At 41.5% G+C, this 27,531-nt stretch overlaps 2 protein-coding genes across 7 annotated transcripts in view; both read right to left on the minus strand.

Moving 5' to 3' along the window:
- Positions 1-917: 917 nt before the first annotated feature.
- SLC35E3 (solute carrier family 35 member E3) lies at positions 918-16,939 on the minus strand. Of its 2 annotated transcripts, none has more exons than XM_032854859.1 (5): positions 16,322-16,939; positions 15,339-15,449; positions 10,480-10,638; positions 7,452-7,534; positions 918-3,110 (listed from the first exon to the last, which is right to left on the minus strand). In XM_032854859.1, the coding sequence occupies exons 1-5, from the start codon at positions 16,721-16,723 to the stop codon at positions 2,924-2,926; spliced, it is 942 nt and encodes a 313-aa protein (XP_032710750.1). In that variant the 5' UTR covers positions 16,724-16,939; the 3' UTR covers positions 918-2,923. The 2 variants fall into 2 exon arrangements, with proteins under 2 accessions (XP_032710750.1, XP_032710751.1); XM_032854860.1 differs by lacking the exon at positions 918-3,110 and adding an exon at positions 7,138-7,202.
- Positions 16,940-23,479: 6,540 nt separating this feature from the next.
- Positions 23,480-27,531, minus strand: part of NUP107 (nucleoporin 107) — a 48,145-nt gene continuing 44,093 nt past the window's right edge. For 3 of the 5 annotated variants that reach the window (XM_032854865.1, XM_032854861.1, XM_032854866.1), the window contains 2 exons: positions 24,164-24,331; positions 23,480-23,792 (listed from right to left, as the gene is read on the minus strand). In XM_032854865.1, coding sequence (XP_032710756.1) covers positions 23,685-23,792; positions 24,164-24,331 — 276 coding nt within the window. In that variant the 3' untranslated portion in view covers positions 23,480-23,684. The remainder of the gene's footprint in view (positions 23,793-24,163; positions 24,332-27,531) is intronic. The other 2 variants (XM_032854862.1, XM_032854863.1) reach the window with 1 other exon arrangement.

Raw genomic sequence — 27,531 nt, forward strand, 5'->3', positions numbered from 1 at the left:
AAGGGGCTGCCTTTGGCTCAGGTCATGATCTTGGGGTCCTGGGATTAGGCCCTGCATTGGGCTCTCCGCTGAGCAGCGAGTCTGCTTCTCTCTCTGACTCTGTGATTCCTCTCCCTCTGTGATTGCTTTCGCTCTCTCAAATAAAATCTTTAAAAAAAAAAAAAAAAATAAAAAGTAAATAAAAATGAAACAGGAGAAAGCCTATTTCATTTCAGATACAGAGTTCTCCTTTAAGGTATGTTATTATTTTTTTTTAAGATTTTATTTATTTATTTTAGAGAGAGAGAGCATGATTGGGGGTATGGGGTAGAGGGAGGGAATCCCAAGCTTGGGACTGATTCCCCACTAAGCATGGAGCCCGGCATTGGGCTCCATCTCAGGACCCCGAGATCAGGATCTGAGCAGAAATCAAGAGTCAGATACTTAACTGACTGAGCCACCCAGGCACCCGATGTTATGACTATTTTTAAAAGATTTCATTTTTTTTTAAAGATTTTATTTATTTATTTGACAGAGATCACAAGTAGGCAGAGAGGCAGGCAGAGAGAGAGGGGGGAAGCAGGCTCCCTGCTGAGCAGAGAGCCCGATGTGGGGCTCGATCCCAGGACCCTGAGACCATGACCTGAGCTGAAGGCAGAGGCTTAAACCACTGAGCCACCCAGGCACCCCTAAAAGATTTCACTTTTTAAAGTAATCTCTATACCCAACACCGGGCTTGAACCCACAAGCCCAAGATCAAGAGTCACATGTTCCTCTGACTGAGCCAGCCAGGTGCCCCTGTGTTAAATTTAAAGTAACATGAAAATTTTATATTAGATTCTGCATTTTTGGGAGCTGGACAGGCCAGCATTACCACTGCAAACACACACAGATGCTCTCCTTCTTTCACCGGTTCTATAAAGTTCTGACACACAATATGAAAGTAAAAATAACAGGTTCTCTTTATTTGTAACAGGTAAAAACTGAAGTTCGGCCATTTAACACAGAATTAAAAACAAGTACAGTTACATCTGTAACAAAAGGACAGTGAGGGTTCATCCACAGCACAGTTTCCGTGGCTGCGCCCAGTTATTCCTCCAGGAATTTCCTTTTCAATGGGAAGATCATCTTCAGGGCAAACACTGTTGATGAGACTCCAGTTCCAGTGGTAGGAATTTTATTCATTTATATATACACATACCCTGACCCGATCTTGCTCTAACCTTTTTATTACCTTCCTACTGATATTAGTCATTTATTATAACCCTCCCCAATGTGATTATACCCCCCCCCAAGTATTTACAGTTAAAAAGAATTTCCGCATAGCACAAATCAACTCAGTTGTTCATACGCAGAAGTCACATAATCCTTGCTGCACAGAAATACTTTTCTCCAGCTTTGGGGAAATAATTATATGTTAATTTAAACACATCCAGAGAACATTTCTTAGACAAACATAATGCCTGAGGCTCATCTGGTAAGAAAGATAGCTTCATAGTTCTTAGCACAATAAAGTATATCTTTAGAAACTGAGAAGAATCAAAGAATATTTAAAACAAAAACAGAAAATCACACACACTAGTTACTTGACAATTGACCGATACATTGAAATTCTGCCAAAACAGATTTTCAGTGAGGTTTTTCATTTCAAACAGGCCAGGGGGAAAAAAAATCCTAAAAGGTATATGTCACATTTTTAAAAGAGTTATTTATTACAAGAGGGACTGTTGCAGTCAATTTATTGTGAGAAGTTACCAACAACAGCTTTTAATGCTCAACTGTGAAGAAGCTGGAAGGCAGAAACACATTTTGCAAGGAAATGTGTGGCACTACATTGCCTTCGGTCAAAACCCTGTATTTCCCTTGTAAGCTAATTTTAAAAAATTATCCCCTTAATAACTAATGGAACTGGTTAAATATTGACTATTTTTCTACTGCTCTTTAAAAGCTTTCCACATATTTTCACCACGTTTCTGCTTAATGTTTGAATAGTATTTGCCCTGACGTGTGGCACGACAATTTTCCTCAGCCACCTTAGAGAATTCACTACAAAGCTTTCAGTGTCAGAGAAAGCTCCATGCCGGCCTCCAACGTGGAAGGCAGGGTGACAGCAGGGAGGTGATAGCAAAAAGTTACCAAAAGGAAATGCTCAAAGAGGCCAAGAGAACAAACAGGATAAGACACTTGCTCAGTTCCATCCACCGTCTCCTCTTTGGGCCATTTAAACATGGAGCTGTTCTGTTTTTTAACATCCTATACAGTTTCTAGAGTTCACTGAGAGCTCAGAAACAAGAGAATAGCTATAGCAACTGCAGTTTTCTGGATAACGTGTAACTTCTCCTATCCATTTTCTCTGAAAAAAATGATACTTTTAGATTTGGATTTTGTCTTAATGGGCTTCTTTCCTACACTTTGCTTTCTATAAATGCTATTTCATTCCTGTTAGTGAAATAAGCAGGAAGTTACACTAGAGAACTAAAATAGAAATGCTAGATTTAAATTCTGACTTGAACACTTTGGCTGAAATTATAAAAGAGCTCACACTGGGGGCCACCTATGAGTAAGCAGAAGAGTCCTCGCTGTCCTTCCTTAGAAGGGTCTGAACACTTACAAACCACGACACATGTGTATGCGGTGATCTGGACCCCTCTGTCCCTATTATAGAACTTTAATTTCATGTATTTCATTTGGTATAATCAAATCATCCAACAGACTTCATATAATCAGTCCTGGAAAAGAAGCATGAGCCATGGTCTTAGAGGTATTCTAAAAGAGAAAGTCCTATTTATGAATAAAATTTCCTTTGTGTTACTTCTTGCAAACCATCATTCAGTGAATTTTGCGATACAAACTTTTCCTCTTCTATGAAAGTAACTTGCACACTTAATTTACATTTTTTTTTTAATCTTCCTGGGGTGACTTTCTCTTCTCCACCAAAACCTAATTACGGACGCTGTACCAGTTTACTCTTACTTCCTTCCTGTTCACTGAGTTTAAAATGGGTATAGGTGAGAATGCCAAATAATGTGCATAACATGCCAAGACCCTGATTAATTGACAATGGATCCTTAAATAAAACATAGCCTCCAAATAAAGTAATGCAGAACTTGAAGTGTCCAAACATGTTATAGCTGAGGTTTTTGGCTAAGGATCAACAAAACCAACAAGGTAGATTGTGACAACCACACACTCACACACACACTGAGAAGGGAAAAGAAGCTAGATGTTACATTCACACGGGCGCGCACACATACATGCGAAGCAAAGCCTTCCCGTGGCTGGAGAACTGCATGAATCAAGTACAGACTGATTCGCACCCCCACCTCTCCGCCCCCGCCCCCATATAGGAAACAAGCACTTGGGCCTGGGTCAATCCCAGGCTTCAGCAACAGTGACCGGAGACTGCCTCAACTACCTCGGCTCTCTCTCTCCAGAGCAAAGGGGCTATGCTATAAGGTTGGAAAGGAATTGAGAACAAGGTATAGAGAAGTTATTTTGCCCAGCAACTTATGACTATATTTTATAGTGCTCTTTCTAATAAGCTTCCCCTGGCAAATGCGGGAGATGCGCGTGGCACCAGACGGCAGACTCAAGGTAAACACATCCAGCAGGACTCTGGGAGGGAAATGCTGGGTGCCATGCTACCTGCGCGTGTCCCCTCACGTCATCAGGCATAACATTTACCTTCATTGTGGCATCATTCTTCCCAACCTACAACTGTTAGGGCCCAGGGATTTCAAATAACTTAGATCACCGCATTTGGAAGTGGCAGAGTTGGAGTCCAGACGTGGACGGGTCTATTTAACTCCGACTCCACGTTCCAGTCTGGGGTGCGGCCAGCAGTAACATGCTGCCAGATTCGGGCTTTCCAGATCACTGTGCTGAAGAGAGACTAAACACATACCATGCCTTCAAAAATCAGGCTTTCCATATATCACACATGTGTTTTTCCATATAAATCAGGACTTCACTATGTTTTCAGGGTCTACTGTGTAGCTGGATATTCTTCCAGTAACGCTATTTGAAATAGCTACCAGGGGCACTTGGGTGGCTCAGTCGGTTGAGCATCTGCCTTCCATTCAGGTCTTGATCCCAGGGTGGTGGGCTCAAACCCCAAGTGGAGTCAGGCTCCCTGCTCAGTGGGAGGCCTGCTTCTCTCTCCCCTTCTGCTTGCTGCACACCCCCCTCCCCCACTGGCTCTAGCGCTCTAGCGCTCACTCTCTGTCAAATAAAATTTTAAAAATCTAAAAAAAGAAAGAAAAGAAATAGCTGTCACTCTGTCCCTCAGCTTCCCTGCCCGTACAATGGAAATTGATAAAAGCGACCTCACGGATTAACTAAGCTAATATATGCACCGCACGTGTCAGCAGCTGTCAACAGCAGCATTTATGCATGATACACACCTGCCAGCGGCTTGGGGCATCTTCTTGGGGCAACACTCCCCGCACCCCGACCCTGCAGATGTGACCAGCGCTGACTGATGGCAGAGGAGAGCGACAGCTGCAGGGCTGGGCCGGGTGTGCACACCTGGGCCTTCTGACCTCTCTGCTCCCGCTCTGTTTTCTGCCGGTTCCTTCTGGGCAGGAGAGCACCGGCTGTGTCACCAGGGGATCTGTGCTCGCCTGACCAACGAGATGGCATTTCCTGAGGGACAGAGGCTCTTCCCCAGGAGCTAATTCTAACCGTTAGGGGAAAGACTTCATTTTCCACAGTGAACTATCTGAAAGCCACTGGTTCTAACACTTCAATGTTTCTTTACTCCTCAGCCCCTCTTTTTAAGTAGCTCATGATCTGTGGAAGACAGTTATGTGAGAGGGAAGGCATATGTAAAGAAAATTCTTCAGTGAGGTAAAAAAAAATAATAATAAATTTAAAAAAAAATATATATATACGTATATATATACACATTTTCAATTAAATAAAAAAGGAACACTCTACACCTGGTATTTCCAATTCCCCTCTCTAGTTCCCCTCACTGCCCCAGTCAGGCTTTCCCCCGATGCTCCAGAAAGCTCTTGTCAGAACAGCAGCACCCTCCACCTTCCCAAGGCCCCTCCTCAATTCCTGGCCTTCCTCGGCTTGACCTGTCAGTGCCATTCAACATGGCTGACCCCCCCCCCTCCTCACCCAGAGGGTTTATAGGGCTTCCCTCCCCTACCTTGGTCTCTCCTCCACTGCCCGTTCCTCTCAGCTCTGGAACAGTCAACACAGATGGGACCCAGGACCCAATTTCTGGGCGGCTCTTCTTCTACTTGTTTGCTTAGTAATCAGCCTCCCTGCTTCAAACAGCCTCTACACAGGACACTTGACTGTCCCTGGAACAGCTGCAGCTGAGATCCCGACCTTGAACTCTCAGACGTGCTCTCCCCCCAGCTCCCCACCCCCAAACCTCCTTCGGGCTGTCCTACTTCAGCTGCGGCGGTGCCATTCTTTCAGTGCGGTGCTCCTCAGCTGGGGTGACGTTGCCACCAAAGAGGACTAGGCATCTTTCCGGCCGTCATAATTGGGAAAAAGGGGGTGCCGCTGGCACCCAGCAGGCAGTAGCTGGGGTGCTGCCGAACATCCTGGAGCGCACCCGACAGGCGTCTGCAAACAAGAACTGTCCAACCCACAAGGTCAACTGCCCTGATCCTGAAACACCCGCTTCGGGCCGTCCTCAACACCGTAGCCCAGAGTGATCATGTTAGAACGGAGATAAAAGCTCGTCCCTTCTTTGCTCCGAGCGCCAACCGCTTCCCGTCTCAGGTGCAAGCTCTGCTCAGCCCAGCGCCCTGTTCCACTCAGAGCCTTACTATTCTCCACGCTGCGCTCTCCCTGCTGCAACCGCGAGGCCTCCTGGTTGCTCGTCAGGGCCTCCCCGCGGCTCCCTCTGCCAGGAACACTCTTCATCCTGGTCTGCATGGGGCGGCTTCATTTCCTCCAGGTCTTCACTCAAAAATCCCCTCCCTGTAGATACCTTCCTGACTCCCCCCACCGAAGTTTCAACCCGGTCCCCAACATTTCAGATCCTCTTCCCTGCTTTACTTTTTCTCCTTGGCACCTCACAGTATCTGACACTGTACATGTATACGTGAATTTTTTTCTTGTTTAGTCTCCCTCACCAGAAAGGAAACCTGGGAGAGCAGGGATTTTTGCTCACCCCTGTATCTCCATGCCCAACATATGGTAGATATTCATCATGGAAGGACTTATTAAGTCAGTTCATGGTTTCTAAACATTGGTTGAGGGACACCTGGGTGGCTCAGTTGTTAAGGTTGTTGACCTTTGGCTCAGGTCATGATCCCAGGGTCCTGAGATCGAGCCCTGTATCGGGCTCCCTGCTCTCCCTCTCCCACTCCCCCTGCTTGTGTTCCCTCTCTCACTGTCTCTCTCTCTCTGTCAAATAAATATAATCTTAAAAAAATATTAATAATAATAAAATTTTTAAAAATATTGGTTGAATGAATGAATGTTCTTAATGGATGCCTTGATTCGGCAACAGGGGGCACAAGGTCGGGGACTAGACTGCGTGGGTTCAAATCTGGACACCACACTTCTCAGCTATATGACCTTAAGCATATTACTTAACCTCTCTGCACCTCTGCTTCCTCCTCTGCAAAATACAATGATAGAATTTATCCGACAGAGCGGCTTTGAGAGTCCGATGCCTACTACATCTGAGGTGTTTCTTTCCAACAGAGCCTGGTGCAAAATAAATATTTACTAAGTGTAGGGTTTTTTTTTTTTTAATCATTCTTATTATAACTGTTGTATTTATTGATAGTTGACAAATAGGCTGCTTTTTTACTTTGGTGACATCTCAGTGTTCACTCATTTAAATAGATCAGCACACTTGGATATGATGTTACTAAACTACCTCTCCGAATTGGGGAAATCCTTCTTTGCCTTTGCTTAAGAGTGGAGAAGGAGTGAAACGAGAAGAGAAACAGAATGACAGGAAAAATGTTACAAATGATTCAGACCTTTGAGGCCTGATTTCATTTCTTGATTGGAAGTAATACTGAGAAAAACAGGCACACCCATATCCAAATAAGGACAAAACCATGTTCAAAAGTCAGATGTCAATGGTCTGAAGTTACCTTTTGTTTTTGGATTGGCTGTACCTGTACTTTATTACTACAGGGACTGAAAATTGATAAAAAAAAAAAACAAAAACCAGCGTCTATTCCGTTATCCACTCAACAAGTATTTATTTAACTCCACTATAGGCCAGGCTTGGTGTTCTATGCTGATTTTGATAAGGGTAAAGGTCACTTACTGCATAAGAAAACTAACCCATTTCCCTGGCTCACCTTTCTTTAAATTTCCATTGAGTCTAGTGAGGAAAGATACAGGAAAAGACTGAAGATCAGCCTAGCTACTCAATGTAGACCACGTAATAGTAACTGCAAGACTCACAGAAGGAAATGAATGTGAGAGAGTTGGGAAAATAGAAAAGACAATGCATTTGTGAGCTGTTAGGAAAAGGATACGTGACTGGTGACGTGTTCCCAATGATCCAATAAATCGATAAGTTCACCATGAAAGCTATTACTCCAGAGAGCAGCACCATAAGCTACAAACAAACCCAAAGAATCATTAATGTAAAGCAGTTGCGATCATTATCATTATCAAGTAAAAATCCATCTCATTAGGCATTTCTAAAAACTTAAATAACCACCATTAAGAACAAGAGTTTTAAAAAAATCCATTTGGGAGACAGCAAGAATTGAGGGTAAAATAGCAGAATGAGTAGTATTTGGAAATGTAATTTTGTCTACAAGGTGCAATAGAAAATTCTCCAATAACATCCTGGCTGAATGCGAATTTCCAGGTTCACTTTTCTTATCTATCTGAAGAAAAATTATTTTGTAATAATTTCTAATTATAAAAGTAATACATATTCCATATAGAAAAATCAGAAAATAAAAGATAAGAAAAAAGAATGTAAGGACTTTTATAATCCTAACCACCCACCACTGTTAATACCTTTGTATGTATCCTTCCAGATGTTTTTCTATTAATTGCTCATATTTATTCTTATTTAAATTAAAGCAGTGGGTGTTCAGTGGTTATCCATAACCATACCTTTTGAGGAACAGAATAGGGTCTTGTCCTTAAAGAGCTTGGAAACCACTTGACGACATACTAAAAATCATGATGATCATAGCTGGCACTTACACAGCACTTATGACGTGCCAACACCTGTCCTCAATGTTTTACATATATTAACTAGTTTAATCCTCACAAACGCCCATGAGGTAGTAAAATATTATCCCTTTTCACAGACGAACAGAGGAAGGAAAAGCACTTTACCTTAGATCACATAGTAGTACGTGGTAGGGCTGAGATGAAGCCCAGGCAGACTGATTCTGGAGGCCCAGTATATAACCCACTCCACTGTGCTACCTCTTAGCCACAGGAAAGCCAGTGAGCTCAGGAAATAGGTAAAAGGGTCTGGAGTGCTGCCTCATGAAGAAACCAACACACGACAGATTTTTTATGAATCTCTAGGCAGGAGATGTTCTTTAGGGATCGGGGAGAGAGTGGGTGTTTGGACCTTGAATGCATGTACAGATTAGACAAAGAAGGGGTAGGACTCCAAGCAGACGCAACAGTAGGGTCCAAAGCACGGATGCAAGAAAGCACAAGACGTGTGCGTGGGACGTGAAGAAACCGGCTTGGCTAAGGATGGGGGACAAAGTGGTTGTGCCCCTGTGGGCCCCTAGTGCATCCATCCAGACCTTTCCCACTGTTGTATTTTAAAAATTATAAAGTCATATTCTACTTCCAAAATAAGAGAATTAGATAAAGTATCAGTTATGATTTGAATTATTAAGGAATATAAATTCTAAAGAAAATATGTCCTATTTGAAGAGTCCTCTGTCCCCTGAGGCTTTTATCAGCTTTTAGATCACGGAGGTCACAGGAGGACTGAAGGAGCTGGATTTGTGTCCTATTTAGGTAACAACAGTAACACCTCATTTGTTTTACCACAGTGAGTCCGTTATATTTTCAACTAAGAGCATTAAAGACTTAAAAAACTGTTTCTAGAAATATACCGCTGTTAATTTTATTGAGCTGACAGAATGTTACACGCGTACTCTTTGATGACTCAGACCATCACTGAAAACATAATTGCCTGCTCTACTTTGAGGCAACGATGCCCTCTAGGGACATTAAGGAACGAAGGTGACTTTTTCTCACTCAGTAGACTCAAGACTGCTATGCTCTTAGTTCCTCTGACTTTTGGGGGGCCACTTTTCTTCTTCGACTCTGTCAGGGGGCCTTTCGCAGAAAGCCCCTCCTTCCGGTTTAAGCTATCTATGCTGCAAGAGTGTGAAGACCAGGTAACCAAGATGGCTAGAACTTTGGTAAAATTAAGAGGAAATACTATCTGAGAGACGGACAAGTGATTTCTACTGTGGAAAAAAGGTTATATGCAAAGTATGTGAACTGGAAACCACCAGCATTCTGCTCACAGGCAGCGGAGCAGAGCACCTGAGAACGTGGGTTTTGGGAGTCAGCATGCTTGGTCTGCTTACTGGTTGTGGGATCTTAAGTCAGCTCCTTAAATCTGCCCCTCAGTTTCCTCATCCTCTATCCTAAATATGAGGATAATAATAGCAGTCACCTAATAAAGTTGTTATGAGGATTAAATAAGTTAACATTTGCCAAGTGTTGGAGTCATTCTCAGGATAGAGTAAGGGCTGTGCAAGTTTGAGAAATGATCACTACCAACAAACAAGCCTTTTCTGCGTACTGTGTTCCAAAGGTTAAGGTTGTGGGAAGCAGAAATTCCTTCCCTAAGGAGGGGGATTACACTTTCTAACTTAAAATGTCCCCAAAGTACACTTCCCTTTGATCTGGCCATTCTGCTCTTAGAACTCTATTCCAAAGGAAAAAAAAGCGCCAGTTCCCAAAGATATATATAATAAGGCTATCTACTGCAACACCGGATCTATTATACAGATACTGAACAGAACATCTGAAGAGATGTTCACGAGGTACGAAGCGAGAAAAGCAAGATGCAGAAAATTATTTTCGTTATGACCCCACTTTTGTCAAAGAAATAAACATTTAATTTATGTATATACATGTGTGTATGTGTATGTGTATGTGTACTGTTTACATGTGTATGGATAGCACAGAGTAAACTATGGAAGAACACACACTAGAATGTTAACAAGATTTACCTCCAGGGGCAGAGACAGGGAAATGAAATGCTGAATGTGTGCGGGGTGGGGAGGGCTGGGGAAAAGGAATCCATGATCAGAACAGCATTTATGACGAGTCCGTGTCTATAAAATTACACACACACACACACACACACACACACACACACACACGCTGTGCCTCAGTGTCTTCATCTAAAAGAGAATCCTTCGCTTGCCTCCCTTCAAGGGTAATTATGAAGATTAAATGTGAGAATGGATCTGAGATTGTGCTCTGAAAACTAAAAATCGCACTAATAGCAGAGGGATGATTCTCTTGTTTCTTAGCGAAACAATTAGAACTTACCAATGCAGACAGTGACCAGGGGCCAAATATTCCTCCTTCTCCGAACACTGGCTCGAAGAAGGGCACAGTGACCAGCAACATGGCAGAGGACATGGGGGCCTGGTAATACAAGAGCTGCATGGAGTTCACTTGCAATTCATGCTGCTTGGCTCCTACCCACTGAAAATCAGGAGACAAAAGGCATGAGGTTAGGAAAAAAACCATCACTACTTAGTAAACAAAAGATGTGACTCCAGTTTCCAGGATGGGCACATGGGGCAGGGCTGAAGGAAGCAGAAATGCCTAATTCGTCTACAAGACTCCAAAGATCAATTTTTTAAAAAAGATCAATAATATATACAAATGTCCTTGAAGCACCCTGGATGAAAGGAGCTTTACAAATTCAATGTATGACAATCTATTTTCTTTTCAGTTATAAAGAAGGAGAAAAAATATCCTCTCTTCTCTGCCGACCCTAGTAAATGGGGCAAATCAATGAATTCATACGGGGGGCCCACGAATTTCAGATCTTGGGAAAAGGAGACAGGAATGGACATTTAGGTGACCAGCAGGAACAGAGATGCAGTGTTAGACTTCACTTCTTCCTAAAACTGCTCCCCCACCCCTCAAAAGAAGTAGGGGGTGAGCAGGGCAGACTAATTAGGGATTGACAGGAACCTCAGCGATCCTGGCTGCTAGTGTGGGTGGCTAGAGTAGTATGTGAGGCCTTTTCATTAATGTTAGAAAACCCAGTTGATGGCAGAAAGAATTTTCTTCTTTCTGGATGATTTTACTGTGGGTAATCCCCCATGAGTACACTAGAAGAAATTAGGTAATTGCAAAGCATTTTAAAAGACTGTATCAGGGGCACCTGGGTGGCTCAGTTGGTTAAGTGTCTGCCTTGGGCTCAGGTCATGATCTCAGGGTCCTGGAATCAGCCCACATCGGCGGGCTCTCTGCTCTTTGGGGAGCCTGCTTCTCCTTCTCCCTCTCCCTGACACTCACCCTGCTTGTGCGTGTGCTCACTCTCTCTGTCAAATAAATAAAATCTGAAAAAAATAAACAAATAAAGATTGTATCATTCAAGGGGTGCCCGTGTGGCTCAGCCAGTTAAGCATCTAACCCTTGATTTTGGCTCAGCTCATGCTCTCAGGGTTGTGGGATCAAGCCTAAGTTGGGTTCCACACGGAGTGCAGAGCTGGCTGGTCACTCTCCCTCTGCTCCTCCCCCTGTTCATTCTCTCTCTTTTTCTAAAATAAACAAAATCTTTTAAAAAGATTTAAAAAATAAAAGCCTATATTATTCAGGAGAACCAACACCTCAAAACCTCAAATCCCATCCATCCTCAAAATGTTCCACAAATATGACTAAAAGGAGGCTTTAAAGAAAGCCTGACAGGACTGTTTGAATACGATCTGGCAGGAACAGCCCGCTTTTGAATAACTGCTCCTATATAATTCTTTTTCCTGTAGATCTGGGTATCCTGTTTCTATAAACTCGAAGGCTATAGAAATACACCAAGACAAAAATAGAAGAGCAGGAAATTTGAAACATACTCTGCCCGCCTTCACTGAGAGTCTTCTGTGACTATGAAGGACAAAGAACCAATTCTTCTGCGGCCTGCTCCTGGGGAGGGTACAGGGAGCAAAAACGGAGGCAGAGTGTGGATGCCCACCCCTTGGTTTCTTTAGCAGCCTCACTGGACAGCTGCGTGTGTGACAGAGAACAGCCTGGAATGGTGGCTCTTCTCAGGGCCTCCACTTCTCACTGCACTGCTCCCTGGCTTCTGCCCACCATTGCTCTAATGCAACTGCTCCCACAAAGGGCACTGTCACCTCCAGAGGTGACATCCCTCTGCCCTCTTCCTGAGGGGGCTGTCTGCGGAACGGGCAAACGTCTCCTGGAAGACCTTGACTTCTGGTCTCCGCTGTTTTCCTCACTCACGTCTTCCTTCATTGACTATATGTAAGGTAGATGTCCCATCTTTTTCTTTTATCTCCCTGACTGATCTCACTTACACCTGAAAATATCTCCAGCTCTGACCTCCTTCCTCAGGGCACCGCTAGTCCCCAAACTCGAACAGCTCACCGGCTGCCTTCACTTAGACGATCTGCAGGGACTGTTCTAAAGCCAACTCAGTACTTACCTCCCCAAATTAGCTCCTCCTGTGTTGCTCCCATTATTAAAGACCTCATCTCCCGCAAGGATGAGATGCCTTCCTTTTCTCATTCTACATTCTGTCCGGTACTGCTCATTCCTTTTCCAAAAGGTTCCTGGGCTCTGTGTTTTCCTCCGCATGTGTTTTCCTCTCCCACTCTCTGTCCGGTGCCTTCCTGTCTCCCCCTTGAAACACAGACAGCCTCCTAGCTGCTCATCTGTCACTGTCACCAGTTGCGTCGCTGAAACACAGGTAATGATCAAGTCACTCCCCCTACCCCCCAATCTAAACCCCTTCCTGGCGCCTGCAGGATAAGGAGCACACTTCCTCAGCATGACATTCAAGACTGTGCCATCTGGTCTTGCCCACCCTTAAGCCTCAGGCTTCCACAAGGCAACTAGAATCTCACCAAATCCATCAAGTTCTCCAGAAATGCTCCGTATGTCCACACATCGTTGCAAAGAAAGACCTCTGCTGTACTTCTCCGCTAAGCAAATTCCTGTGGGCCCTTCCATTTAAATCGCTAACTTTTCCATGAAGTCTTAACCTCACCACTCCCTTGTAGAACTGCCACTCCCTCCTGGGTGTTTCGCGGAACTTTCCTCAGACCCTGAGCTACACTGTGATTAGCGGTCTACATGTGTTTCTACCATGCTGGATTTTAGTTGCTTTTCATCTTAGTATCTTCAAGGCTGAGCATCAAGCAAAAGCAATGTCTGCTGAACGAATGCCTAAGGGAATCCGCCATCTTTCCACAACTAAAGCTATTACCTGATGATTCATCTTTTAACTCCTTTGATTGCCCTAGCAGTATAAGAAGAAATAACTTAGAAATTACACCTGGATACAATGGGAAACTACAGCCTTTTTTTTTTTTTTAAAGATTTTATTTATTTATTTGACAGAGAGATCACAAGCAGACAGAGAGGCAGGCAGAGAGAGGGAGTAGCAGGCTCCCCGCTGAGCAGAGAGCCCGATGTGGGGCTCGATCCCAGGACCCTGAGATCATGACATGAGCCGAAGGCAGAGGCTTAACCCACTGAGCCACCCAGGCACCCCGAAAATACAGCTTTTTAAAAATGAACTTTTGGGGAGTCCTTAACAGTACTTTTACTGTTTACTAATAATAGAAAACTCTGCCTATTAGTTTGTCCACAATCATTCCTTAGTCAATCCCATTTCAAATATGTAGCTGAGGGATACAGAATCATTTGATTCTAATCTACAGCAATTTTGAGGCTTGTGGGGAAAATGTTCATATTGGCAAGGACAGTGAATACTCTGAGTTGAATTTATGTGTCAGGGATACAAGAAATTCTGATGTTCAATAAATAAAATTTCTTGTTGTACTTAATAAATAAGTAATCCCTCTTGGGCAAAAAAAAAAATCTGCTTAACAAAAAAGAGGAACAGGAATGTTCACTTACTGTATGTAATAATAAAATTTTTTTTTTATTTATTCATTTGACAGACAGAGATCACAAGTAGGCAGAGAGAGAGAGGAGGAAGCAAAGCAGGCTCCCTGCTGAGCAGAGAGCCCGATGCGGGGCTCGATCCCAGGACACTGGGATCATGACCTGAGCCGAAGGCAGAGGCTTTAACCCACTGAGCCACCCAGGTGCCCCTGTAATAACAAAATTTAAACTCACTGAAGTATATCTAAGCAAACCTTCTTAAAGCACAAGGGTTAGCTTGCTCTAATTCCTCTCTGTACTGAGAGTATCTTGGAGCCAAATGACAGCACAGAGTGGGCCCTCCTTCTCTTCCTGACACTGGTCTCTTATTTACACAGCTCCTTCCCACTTAAAAATGTACTCAACCCCACAATGTCTATATAACAATGTTTCTGAAATGATCAGTACTATAATGTTTCAGATGCTAAGGCTATATTCTTAAACCTGTAACATTCATAACAAGTACGCCTTAGTTTATAACCAGCAGATATTTGTGGAAAAAAAAAAAATCAGTTACACAATTTGGTTCTGACTCCCCATGCAGGCACACACAGAATTTCCAGTCCAAGGTTTTCAGTATAGAGAAAATACTGTTTCACAGCACCCTACACCAAGTTATTTTTCCCCACTACCTAAGAAACAACAACAAAAAATACTTGCTGAGATTTTACGGTAATGAAGTGAGTGGATCCATGCATAAATTTTTAATGAGAGCCTCCTACAGGCAAGGCACTGGGATACAATAGTACCAGAAGTGAAATACCCATTGCTAGGAAATATGGATATAGACAAATCATTGGAAGCTGATATACAAGTAGTATCAGCAGCATATTTTTTGAGGAAAAGATTTATAAATCTTCAATTTTCCTTTCCTGTCCAAATTTTGGAAAGGGACTTGCTCCTTCACAGTAATCTTATAATTCAAGAGTAAATCACAAATTTCACCGGTAGTCTCGGTTTCAAGAATGAAGTCTTACTACTTATTTTGTAAAGATTTCCCAGATAATGCTACAGCATCCCCGCAAATTCAGACTGTGAAGCACGGATATTATACACTTACAACAGGTAGGGAGGTAGTTGGTGAGCATCAAACACCCAAGTTTCTCTGACTCCTTTCTTCTCTTCACCTTGAGTCAGACAATTTATGCAATTATGCTTTCTTCCCAACAGTCTATTGTCTCTATACTGTATTTTCTAAACCTTGGGGTACAGCTTCAAAATTTATGAAATCTGCTAAAAAGGCACATAAAGAAAAAAAAATTACCAACCACTTGATAAAGGGATGTAACTAAAACACCAAGTGCAGCAAACACCATTCCAAGGAAATTAAACTTCACATCGTAATAAGAATTTAGGATTACACCTAAGGTTATAGGAATCTGTAAAGAGAAAGAAGCAAATGTCGTTCAGATTAAATTCATGAGACATAAATGTAGTATTTCTTTCATGTTGTCTTACAAGGTTATTCATAAAAACATCACTGGGAAACAATGAACCTCTATAATTGGATTTTTTTTCCATTTGAAAAAACAAACTGATTTCTTCAAAATGAAATAAGTTAATTCTATATTTATGTTCATATTTAATTCTACTTCAAATTCTGGGTAAAATTAATGAGTCAATGCATTGCAATTTGCAACAAACACATTAAACCTGCAAGTTCAGAGGACACCCCCCCCAAACTAGTGTCTAAACAACGCATAAGCATGAAGGTATAACAAAAGCATTAAGAATTTAAATACTGTAAATCATTAAGTACTAAAATTATCATCTCCTTTTATTTAAAGACACAAAAAAACCTCTGCAGTATGTCGCTGCAGACATACTCGGAGACATATTGTATGTTGAACCTTAAACGTTTACCATACAAGATCTGATTCTCCTGGGTCAAAGGAGGGCCATTTTTCAGTTTGAGATTTTGCAGATATTCTGAATCGCTGAATTGCGTAACGCAATACAGCTTTCTTTTCTTACCAATCACAGCATTTACGGATTTCCATCAAACAGTAGTTACTAAAACTTACACAAGCACACTCTTCTGGGCTAAAAGCCCAACAGAGTGCCAAGATGACTTTATTCACCTCTCCCAAATAAACCTGAAGTTCACATGGCCAGAGATGACTCATTGGTGGATTTCAAGACGATGGGGAAAGAGTGTGGTGCAAGGTTAAACATTCGAATTTCCCGGGAAGAAAGACGGTCCAGGAGATGGACTGGTAAAGGTGCGCCTTGCCAAGCTGAAGCTACTCACCAGCGTGAGCTGTATTTTGGTAGAGAAGGTTTTCTTGTAGCAGAGGGTCTGGATGACTATGATGACCGGCGTGGTCATGGCCTTGGCCAGCTGATAGGTGCCTATGGTGTTATTCTGCAGAGAGAGATTGGTGAAGACCACGAAGCCACAGAAGCTGAGGGCCAGGAGGAGGAGTTTGGAAGGCGGTAGACTTTTGGGGGCAAAGATGTCCAGCTTCTGGCAGATGTACAAGCCCAGCCAGGTGACCACGAAGTGCACCAGGGTCAGGCTCATGTTAGGGAAGCCGTGGTGCACATAGATCCATTTGTTGAGGAACACGATGCAGATGGACACCAGGAGGTTGAGCAGGAGCCCAGCGGCGATGCGCCCGTTGCCTCGCATTCGGTCCGCAAGCGATGCCATAACCCCGGCCAAGCCGGGGCCCTCCAGCCCCCGAGAGGGATGCCCAGCCTGCCTCCCGTTGCTCTTCCCCTCCTCCGCCGCCGCCACGTCCTCTCCGGCTTCACGGTCTGGCCCGGGAGAGGCATGCACTCTCCGCGTCCCGGGCGGGCAGCAGCCTCAGCGGCACACACAAGCTCCGCCGCCGCCCATTCAGCTGGTGACGACGCGGCAGCACGTCCCGCGCGCCCGGCCCGGCTCCGCCCGCGACCACGTGGTTCGGGGCGCCCGAGCTTCCGCCCCGGAGCTATGGATGGGGCGGTCTCTACCTTGCGCAGGCGCGTTGGGCTCGGTGTGAGATTAAAAGCGCGTCCTCAGTCCCCTACCTCCTTGGTGGCCTAACGCCAGCTCTGGTTGGGCCCGTCTGGGACTCCTCTGTTGATGTTGGTCTTCTCCTGTGTGTCAGTTGACTCACTCGCTAGACAGCTGCTTTCAAGCTGGTGGAGTGCGGACGCTATGGACCAGTTTTATGTACGAGACAGGTGCTGAGCAAATATAGTCATAGCCAAAGAAGGGACAGCATTACTTCTTGGAAGCTTATTTTTAAACATTTTATCTTAACAATCAAAATATACAAAATAGCATGATGAACTCATACTTATCATCGTTAGTACACCATTTCAATTTTCTTCTTTTTGAATCAATGTTGGGGCTTTTAATTGTTCTCGAAAAATGGCCGGTTAACCTAAATGTCCTGATATACTTGGTTAGTGTTGTATATAGTCATCTACCATATTTAAAATTTATTTTTATCTATTGTTCTACCACTTACTGTAAAAACTACGCATTTGGAGTTTGTTTTGTTTTTGTTGTTTGTTTTTGTCCCTTGATTAGTCTTGCCAGTAATTTTACTATTTTAAGCTTTTTAAAAATTTTTATTTTATTTGGAGAGAGAGCGAGCATGCAAGCACATAAGCAGAGGGAACAGGCAGCAGGAGAAGCAGGCTTCTGCGGAGCAGAGAGCCGGATGGGCTATGGGATCCCAGAGCTCTGGGATCATGACCTGAGTCTGAGCTGAAGGCAGACGCTTGCCTGACTGAACCACCCAGGCGTCCCATAGTTTGACTATTTTATTGGCCTTTTCAAAGATTACTTCTAGTGATTTTGATTCAGGTTACTACCTTTTTTCTTCTTTTTCTCCCTAATTTCTTCAATAGAATGTTCAGTTAATTTATTTAAAAATAAAAGGACTTAGGGGCACCTGGGTGGCTCAGTGGGTTGAGCATAACTCTTGGTTTCGCTCAGGTCATGACCTCAGGGTGAAGAGATGGAGCCCTTAATCTGGGGTGCTGCACTCAGATGCCCAGAGTCTGCTGGAGTTGCCTTCCTTCCCCTTTCCATCCTCTCTGCTCTTCCCTATGCTCATCTGGGGATGGGCATGCATGCTCTTTCTCTCCCTCAAATGAATAAAATACTTGAAAAATAATAATAATTTAAAAAAGGACTTGGGCTATGAGTTTCCCTCCTGAGAATACCTCTACTCACAGTCCTCAAGACAGTGTAATATTCTCAGTCCTTAATTCCTTTTTTTATTTTTTTAAGATTTTATTTTTTATTCGACAAAAAGACACAGTGAGGGGGAATACAAGCAGAGGGAGTGGGAGAGGGAGAAGCAGGCTTCCCACTGAGCAGGGAGCCCTATGTGGGGGTCGATCCTCCTGGGATCAGATGCGTAGCGACTGAGCTACCCAGGTGCCCCAGTCCTTAATTCCTAAGTAGTCTGATTGACAATTTTAATTTCCTTTTTGATGTAAGAATTATTCAAATATTGAGCCCCTGTTTTGTGTCAGGCACTAAATTTGGCACCTGGAAGTTAGTGGGGAGTAAAGCCAAACCAGACCCTCTCCCTTAGAACTTAGTGAGAGAAGACTGGTAGTAAACAATGATCAACTATGATAATGAATATATTTTTTTAAAGATTTTATTTATTTATTTGATAGAGATCACAGGTAGGCAGAGAGGCAGGCAGAGAGAGAGGAAGAGAAGCAGGCTCCCCACTGAGCAGAGAGTCCGATGCGGGGCTCGATCCCAGGACCGTGAGATCATGACCTGAGCCAAAGGCAGAGGCTTCAACCCACTGAGCCACCCAGGCACCCCTATGACAATGAATATTTTGAAGTAATAAAATATGGTCCTGTGAAGGTATAACACAATCAGATCTAAACTTGGGGAGAGGGAGGTGGTCAGGGGGTTCCCCAAGGAAATCAATCTTCAAGATACAAGAATGAGAATTAGGCAAGGTCTAAAGTCTAATTTTCCTAACATGGTCTTCCTGATAAGCTTTGCTTCCTATCATGCCACCAAATTCTATGGATTCTTACCACACCACTTCCCACTGTTTATATTGCCATTCTCCCTTCCAGTTTAGATCCACAGAACCCTCTAATCAGTTATTTACAATGTTTACCCTCACCTACTCACCAATTAAGGGCCGTGGCTCAATTGTCCCCTTGTGCTTATAGATTTGGACTGTTAATTTTAGCATGGATAATAATCTTTTCACCATTCATTTACTTATCTTGCCATATTTGAAAACAGTTACAATATGAATTCTGAAAGTTGGGTTAAAATGTAACAGTATCAAGTGGAATTCAAATGCCTGTTGGGTTAGGATTACTGAGTCTAACCCCATATTTGCCATTTAATACAGGTTTCTACTGTTCTGGAAACTGCCCTTCTCCAAACTGATTTAATGGTTAAGCAGCTTTCTCGACCTTCTTCACAAAGCACAGTAGTCCTAATCTTTACTTGTCCTGAAATGTGATTATAATCCTTATTCTCATTTACAAATGTTGAAAATAGAGGTTAATGGCTGTTACGTTGCAGCTGGAGGTGTAAGATTCCAACCCAGATTTCTCTGGTTCCTGGCCCACTTCCCCTCCTTTTTATTTTGGAAAATTTCAAACTTGTACAAAGTTAAAATACCCATCACCTGGTTTCACCAGCTGCCATTTTCATGTGTACCTACTCCTCACCCCTCCATTTGATATCTCCAAAGTAAATTTATATTCACTCAAATGCAATAATCTAAAGTGTACATTTTTTTTATAAATGGAGGCACCTGTGTAACCCACACCAGTTAAGATACCGTATACTTCGATCACCTCACAAAACGCCCTAGAAAATCCCCACCCCCCATGCCCAAGAGGAAATCACTTTTTTCATTTTTTCTTAGCCATGGTTTTGACTGTTCTAGAACTTCATGTAAATGGATCGTACAGTATGTACTTCTGGTGTCTAGGTTCTTTTGCTGGGTAGAACGGTTCTTTCCTTTTTATATTGCTGAGTAGTGTTTTGAATGAACATACTGCAGCTTGTTTAGTCATCCTACTGATGGTCATTTGGGTCATTTCCAGTTTTGGGCTATTATAAATAATGCTGCTATGAATACATTTGCACAACTGTTCTGTGGAATTTACTTTCATTTCTCTTGAGTAAATATATGAGTGAAATTTCTAGGTGAAAGGATAGGTGATTATAAAAAAGTCAAAACTTTTCCCAAAGAGTGTACCATTTTATATTTCCCCAGCAATGTATCAGTCACAGTTGCTCCACAATTTGGTGTTGTCAGTTTTTTTAGCCATTTTGATGGCTATGTAGTTTTCTCTCCTTGTAGTTTCCTTTGCATTTCCCATGATTTGAGTACTTTTTCATGGGTTTTCTGATTATGCATATTCCTTTCCTTTACGAATTTTTTTTTTGTGTGCCACTTTTTGCTTTATTATTGAATTGAAAGAATTCTTAGTCTAAGTAGGAAGGTTTTTTTGGTCAGATATATTTTTGCAAATATTTTCTCCCAGTCTGTGTCTACCCTATTTATTTTCATAATGGTGTCTTTGATGAGCAGTTTTATATTTCAGTGAAGTAATCAATATTTCCTTTATGCTTATTGCTTTCTGTCAACAGGAAAAATCTTTTTTTTCTTGTATAGGAAATCTTTGCCGACTTTATTCTTTTTCTTCAAAGCTTTAGTTTTAGCTTTTATAATGAGGCTTATAATCCACTTCTACTTAATTTTCATGAATAGTATAAAGTGGGGGCCATGATTCATTTCTTTTCCATACGGATATTTAGTTGTTCTGTCACTATTTAACTCCACTCAAATCTTTTATTTTGAAGATTTTTAAATCTACAGAAGAGTTTAGAGATTAATAAACATGACTGTGCCCTTCACATAGATTCTGTATTTAATATTTTGACATATTTATCTGTGTAGACTTTTAAAGCTAAACCTTTCTATTTTTAAATTTTTATTTTTTAAAATATTTTATTTTTATTTATTTGGCAGAGAGAGAGATCTCAAGTAGGCAGAGAGGCAGGCAGAGAGAGAAGGGGAAGCAGGCCCCCCGCTGAGCAGAGAGCCCGATGTGGGGCTCGATCCCAGATCCCTGAGATCATGACCTGAGCCAAAGGCAGAGGCTTAACCCACTGAGCCACCCAGGCGCCCTAAATTTTTATTTTTTAAGTGATGTCTATACCCAACAGGGGGCTAGAACTCACCACCCCAAGATCAAGAGTCACATGCTCTATCCATGTCTAGCCAGCCAGCCAGGTGCCCCAAAGCTAAACTGTTTTAAAGTGCAGACTTCATGGCCTTTCATCTCTAAATATTTCAGTGTGTATCTCTTATTCTTTTTAAAGATTTTATTTGCCGGAGAGAGAGAGAGAGAGAGAACAAGCAGGGGGACTAGCAGCAGGCAGAAGGAGAAGCAGGTTTCCAGTTAGCAGGGAGCCTGATGTGGGGACTCAATCCCAGGACACTGGGATCATGACCCGAGCTAAAGGCAGACATTTAACGACTGAGTCACCCAGGCGTCCATCAGGGTGTATCTCTGAAGAATAAAGACACTCTCATATCTGTGACATACAATTATCACACCTAAGAAGATTAATTCAGTCATACCAAGTAATATATAATCTATTTTCTTGCTGAACTATTGGTTAGAATTGTGTTAAACCTGTTTATCAATTTGGCATCTTTACTATGTTGAGTCTTCCATTTAATGAATATGGTGTGTCTCTCCCATTTATTTTGCTCTTCTTTGGTTTATCAGTATTTTGTATTTTCAGCATACAAATCTTATATGTATTTTGTTAAGATTTAGACTTCCAAGTCAGTTCATACTGCTCCACCTCTTTTTTTAATGTATAAAAACTAAAGAGGTTTTGGAAAGTAAGTATTTCCTCTGGATCGTTCTTGCTAGCATAAGAACTTGAGGCGGAGTCCACTGCCTCTACATCTCTCCAGGCCTGATGCAAACAGCGTATCATGATCAACTCCCGCTGAGTTCGGTACAATATCCATCTCCGATTTAAGCCAGAATACCCCAAGCTAATTAAAATCACCTATGGCATATTATACTTAAATATACAACTTCCAGGACCCTATACCAGGCCTCCTAGCCAGACGTCTCTAGGGTGGCATCTATAAATACATCTTTAAGAAATTGCTCAGGTGTGGGATGCCTGGGTGGCTCAGTCATTAAGCATCTGCCTTCAGCTCAGGTCATGATTCCAGCGTCCTGGAATCAAGGCCTGCATCAGGTTCCCAGCTCCACGGGAAGCCTGCTTCTCCCTCTCCTGCTTCTTCTGCTTGTATTCCCTCTCTCCCTGTCGGTCAAATAAATAAATAAAATCTTAAAAAAAAAAAAAAAAAAAGAAATTGCTCAGGTGTGGGCACCTGGATGGCTTAGTCACTTATATATCCAATTCTGGATTTTGGCTCAGGTCATGAGATCGAGCTCTGCACTGGGCTCTTCACTAGGCCTGGAGACTGCTGGAGATTCTCTCTCCCCCCTCCTTCCTCCCCATTCTTGTATGCAATCTCTCTCTAAAAAAAAAAAAAAGAAAGAAAGAAAATTCTTGCTGATTCATAAATACGCTATGCATTACCATTTCTGGGCCTTGCTCATACTGATTTCCCAATGTGCAGTCCCTCACTCTTCTTGTGCTTTATCTTTGCCCTTGCAAATTCAGTGCATTACTCAAACAGCAGCTCTAATGCTACTTCCTCAGAGCCCTCTTAGCTGGTGACAGTGTCTTACTGCGCAGATTACTTGCATTTTTTTAACGGCATTTAAAAAAGGTTTTTGTTATATTTCCCCTACTAGAAGGGCTGGAGTAGATTCCACTCATTTTTGTATTTTCCAGCTTAGTCAGTGTCTACTGTGTACCAGATACTATGATAAGACTTCCTAAGATCTAACTTAATTAGTAGCCAGTTTATTGAATGAGAGTTAATAAAAAAGAAATGTTTCCAAAATAAAGAAAACAAAAGCATAATATTAGACAAAACTCTTGCTATATTCATCTTAACTGTAGTATTTAAAAAACACTAAATTTATGAGGCGCCTGGGTGGCTCAGTCATTAAGCTTCTGCTCAGGTCATAATCCCATGGCCCTGGGATCGAGCCATCAGGCTCCCTGCTCAGCAGGAAGCTTGCTTCTCCCTCTCCCACTCCCTCTGCTTCTGTTCCCTCTCTCAGTGTCTCTCTGTCAAATAAATAAATAAAATCTTTACCCCCCCAAAAAAACCCACTAAATTTTATAAGAAATTACATACCTGATTTAGAAATGAATCTACTTCTCATCCTCTTTATAATTTTAAGATATCAGCATATTTATGCTCACAGGAGAAAAGTAGGATAACAGGAAACTTAATTTCTTATTACATAAGAGGTAATTCTGGAACTTGTAAGAACAGAAACTTTTAATTTTTATATAATTTTATTAATAAACACAGGGAAATAGTCATATAATACATTAAATTCTCAAAGTATCATCATAATATTCTGAAAAATATAAAATGCAAATGTGTAAATTTTCATTTTTCCCATGACAATGCAAAAGAAAAAACCCAGTAATTACAAATATGTGTATTTTACAAGAAACTCCATTTATCAGAGAAATTAGCAGAGTGGATGAATTATGACTGAATTTCATATCCTAATGGATCAAGTCCCTGGTCTAGGAGCATTAGAGAGGACTCTCTTAACTTCTGCAACAATTTCCTTAGTTCTTCCTTAGAAAATACCTGATTTTAAGAAAAGAAAAAAAAAGTTAAGAATGAGAGCAAGGAAGAATATATGAATTTATGGTCATTTCATCAACCCGATTAGCTTAACATAAGAAGAAATTCCTCTTTAAGATTTATATAGCCAGGGGCCACTATGTTGGTGTGGTCCAACAACTTCAAAGCTATTTCTTTGAGCCAGTCTATTTACTTCTAAGTGTTTATGAATATGTATGTATTTTCAAAAAAAAGAACAAACATTAGAAGTGGACCATTACTTTAAGAAAACCTAAGAACATCTCAAAAATGTAAACACATCTCACAAAATCAAATATTATTACAGAGCTTATCAAATCAGTAAAATTTAAAACTGTAAATGCTCTAGAACTTACCAGATACAGTTTGTGGCGCTCAGAGGAGACCATATCTGCTAACTGCAAGCATTCCTGATACTGACCAGTACTATGCAATATGGTATGAAGCAGAAAACACAACATCGGCAGACAAAGCTTTCTCAATGAAACCATTTGGTGTGTCCTTTCATGGTCTTCTTCAGCATCCTATAGTCGGACATCAAGTTGTCATTTTAACAAGTTTAAGGTAAATACTGTTATAAAAAAAACCAAGTATTGAATCAAAACCAAAATGCAACAGGTAGAAGCTAATGGGGTTTCTCTAAAGCTCATGATGCCCATTAAAAATAAAACAAGGCAGGATTTTAATCATGACAGACACACAATTTTTGGTAAAACAGCATGAAGGCAAACAAAACCTAATACGGAGGAGTCCTGGTCTGATAACAAAAACAAAATGCTTCTGAATTTATATTTTTCTTTTTTTTAAATTTGTATTTCTAATATTTATTATGTCTTGAATAAAAACATGCTTAAAGCAGTAAGAGAGACTAAATACCACTGGAACAAAACTGGGAGAGAAAAGCAGCACCGTTTCCCTTGATGTGTACAGATGGAAATACATGTGAGAGGACATAAACTGACGGCGGTGACTGCTGCTGGGGAGAAGGGTCATGAGAAGGGGACAGGCACACAGGGAGGGACAATGTCACCACAAACTCTTTTTAAGCAAAGTGAATTTATGATTCCTTTGTATAACTTTTCAAAAATAGAAAAATTAAAAGACCCTATAGATTTGAATAATATAATTAATGAGACAGAACTAACAGATATATGAGAAAAACAATGTGGATAAAACAATTAGCATTAGCTAAACATTAGTTTAGCAAACATTAGTACATATGGGACTTTCTAAACAATTATGTGGGCAGTAGTAAGAGTACAGAAATGTTCCCAAAATGTTTTCATGCAACAAATTTGAAATCTAAAACTCATTAAAATAATTTAAAAAGTACCTAACCTTAACCTTTGTGAGATAATCTTAAAAACAGAAAGGAAATCCATAGAGTTCATAGCATAAGACAAAACAGAGAACAAGACAAGGTGAATACCTGGTCTTTAGAAAAGCCTAATAAAATACCTAATAAATTTCTTTTTTAATATTTTCTGATTTTTTTTTTAAAGATTTTTATTTATTTGACAGATCACAAGTAGGCAGAGAGGCAGGCAGAGAGAGAAAGGGAGGAGGAGGCAGGCACCCTGCTGAGCAGAGAGCCCGATGTGGGGCTTGATCCCAGGACCCTGGGATCATGACCTGAGCCAAAGGCAGAGGCTTTAACCACTGAGCCACCCAGGCACCCACCTAATAAATTTTTTAAAAAGCAGTACCTTCTTAGAAGTCTGGAATTTTTTGTTGTTTATGACAACTTATATTAATCAGTGTAAGTATCTTCATGGGACAGACTATGTTCAGCTGCTAAAGCATTTTTCAAAAGCAGATGTAAGTGGAGCATGAAGCAACAAAATGCATGTGGTAATTCGACCAAGGAGTGATTGTACTAATTTAGGCTGATCTAGGTCAGTTTTCCACACATAGGAAAAATTACTATCAATCGTTCAGTCTTGTTTTGAGATATAAATATATTAACAGTAAATATTAAAATGCATGCATGTGTTGTGTTTTCTTAACTTTGAAAGGGAAAAGCACTTTTATTTCTCAAATATGCACTCACTACCTTCAGAGGGGGATTTAAAACCAAAGGTCTTACTCATAATTCACATTAGTTGTTTCCACCCAGAACCTGTTAAGAATGTGAGCACTGCTTCCTCTGAGTCACTCCATTTGTACTCCAATGGCGTCTTTCGCCCCCTTGCTAGGGAGGCAAAGCAGCCCTGGCTCTCACACTCCTTATCACCTGAAAGTAGCAGTAGGTCTATTAATAATCTGATCTCACAGGGTGGCCTCTGCTTCTTCTAGGTCTTGTTGCTGGCCAAATATCAAAGGGGTGTTACCGGTAATCTGTTCTGCTAACTCAAATGGCTTCCCACACCAGCAGACTGAAGGCTACCAACTGTCCTGAATTATGCCTGATGGGCCAGCAATTTGCCACAAGGAAAAGAAAATCAATTGCTCTCCACAACCTAAGCTGTTTTTGTCATTCGAATGAACAAAAACTTTGAAAAATCCTGTAAATGTATAAAATTAAAACATTCTTTCCATTAGGGACACATAGTAGTGCCTTACATGTGAGAAAAATTCATTAACCGGTATGTGTTGCCCACAGGAGTTGAACTGCACTGACATTACAGGTATCTCTAATATGAAGACAGTGCGTTCACCCCAGTCATTTACTAAATGTACCAAACATTTTCTGAAAGCCTCTTATGTTCCAGGCATTAACTTAAGTGCCAAACTCAGAGAAATGAAGAAAACAATGTTGCTGCCTTCATGAAGTCTACATCTTAATGGAGGTAGACCCACAACAAGCAAATAATATACATTATACATTATATGTAACTGCCACAAGGAAAACCAATGCAAGATAATAATAATAAGAAAGTGATACAGGGTGGCTGCGGCTGGGTGACGGGGAGGGTCTCTAAAGAGAGAGAACACTGGGCATACTACTGAAGGAAGTAGGAAAGCCATCGGTATAGCTATCATGGGGAAAGGGCATGCTAGGTTCTCTGTTCAAAATACTGCACCATATATTTAAGAATCCAGCATTTACAGTTCCCCTTTAACAGATCATGAGGTCTGCAGAGGCAAAGCTGATTACTCAAGGTTTCTGTTAAACCACAGGATCAGACCTCTGTATCTTTTCACTCACATGATAGTTACCTTCAGTATCCTTCCTTTCCCCTCTACTCACTCAGCTTCGACATCATTCTTTAGGAATCAAATACTATACCTTTCAAGTACCCTGTCTAGACCTCTTCCAGGTAAAACCAACCTTTTCTTTTCCTGAACTCACTAAATACTTAATCTGTGCTTTTCTTATGGTATTAGGTACTTTTGTAACTAGTCTCAACCCAGGATATACCTTGAAGCTCTCCAGCAGATTAAAAAAAAACAAAAACCAAAAAATCCAGCCCTACCACAGATCAATTAAATCAGAATCTCTGAGAGTGGAGCCCAGCATTTTAAAAAAGCCGCCCCCGCCAAGGTCATTTAAATGCATAGCTCAGAGGTGAGGGTCATGGCTACTAGACTTATCTTTGTATCCTTAAATTGAGTTGAATGCAAATACAATTAAATTTTTAGATCCAGAATTTTTAAAAATTACATTTTAGTATCTTGAATGAACACATTAAATCTGAAGAAATAGTTTACCCAATAGTCCAAGATTTCTATTCCCTAGTTAGTATTTTCAGTCTAGGTTTAAATTACGGGATGTTCAGTTACA

Source organism: Lontra canadensis, unplaced genomic scaffold, assembly GCF_010015895.1.
Source record: "Lontra canadensis isolate GAN:19392208 unplaced genomic scaffold, GSC_riverotter_1.0 scaffold9, whole genome shotgun sequence".
In the NCBI taxonomy this organism is placed as follows: domain Eukaryota; kingdom Metazoa; phylum Chordata; class Mammalia; order Carnivora; family Mustelidae; genus Lontra; species Lontra canadensis.

Coding starts and splice junctions, on each gene's coding strand:
- SLC35E3 (XM_032854859.1), bottom strand. CDS start 16,723: ATGGCATCGCTTGCGGACCGAATGCGAGGCAACGGGCGCATCGCCGCT. Junction 10,639..15,338: donor TTACATCCCTTTATCAAGTG/GTTGGTAATTTT, acceptor CCTGATTTTCAG/TGGGTAGGAGCCAAGCAGCA. Junction 7,535..10,479: donor CCTGGTCACTGTCTGCATTG/GTAAGTTCTAAT, acceptor GTTTGTTTGTAG/CTTATGGTGCTGCTCTCTGG.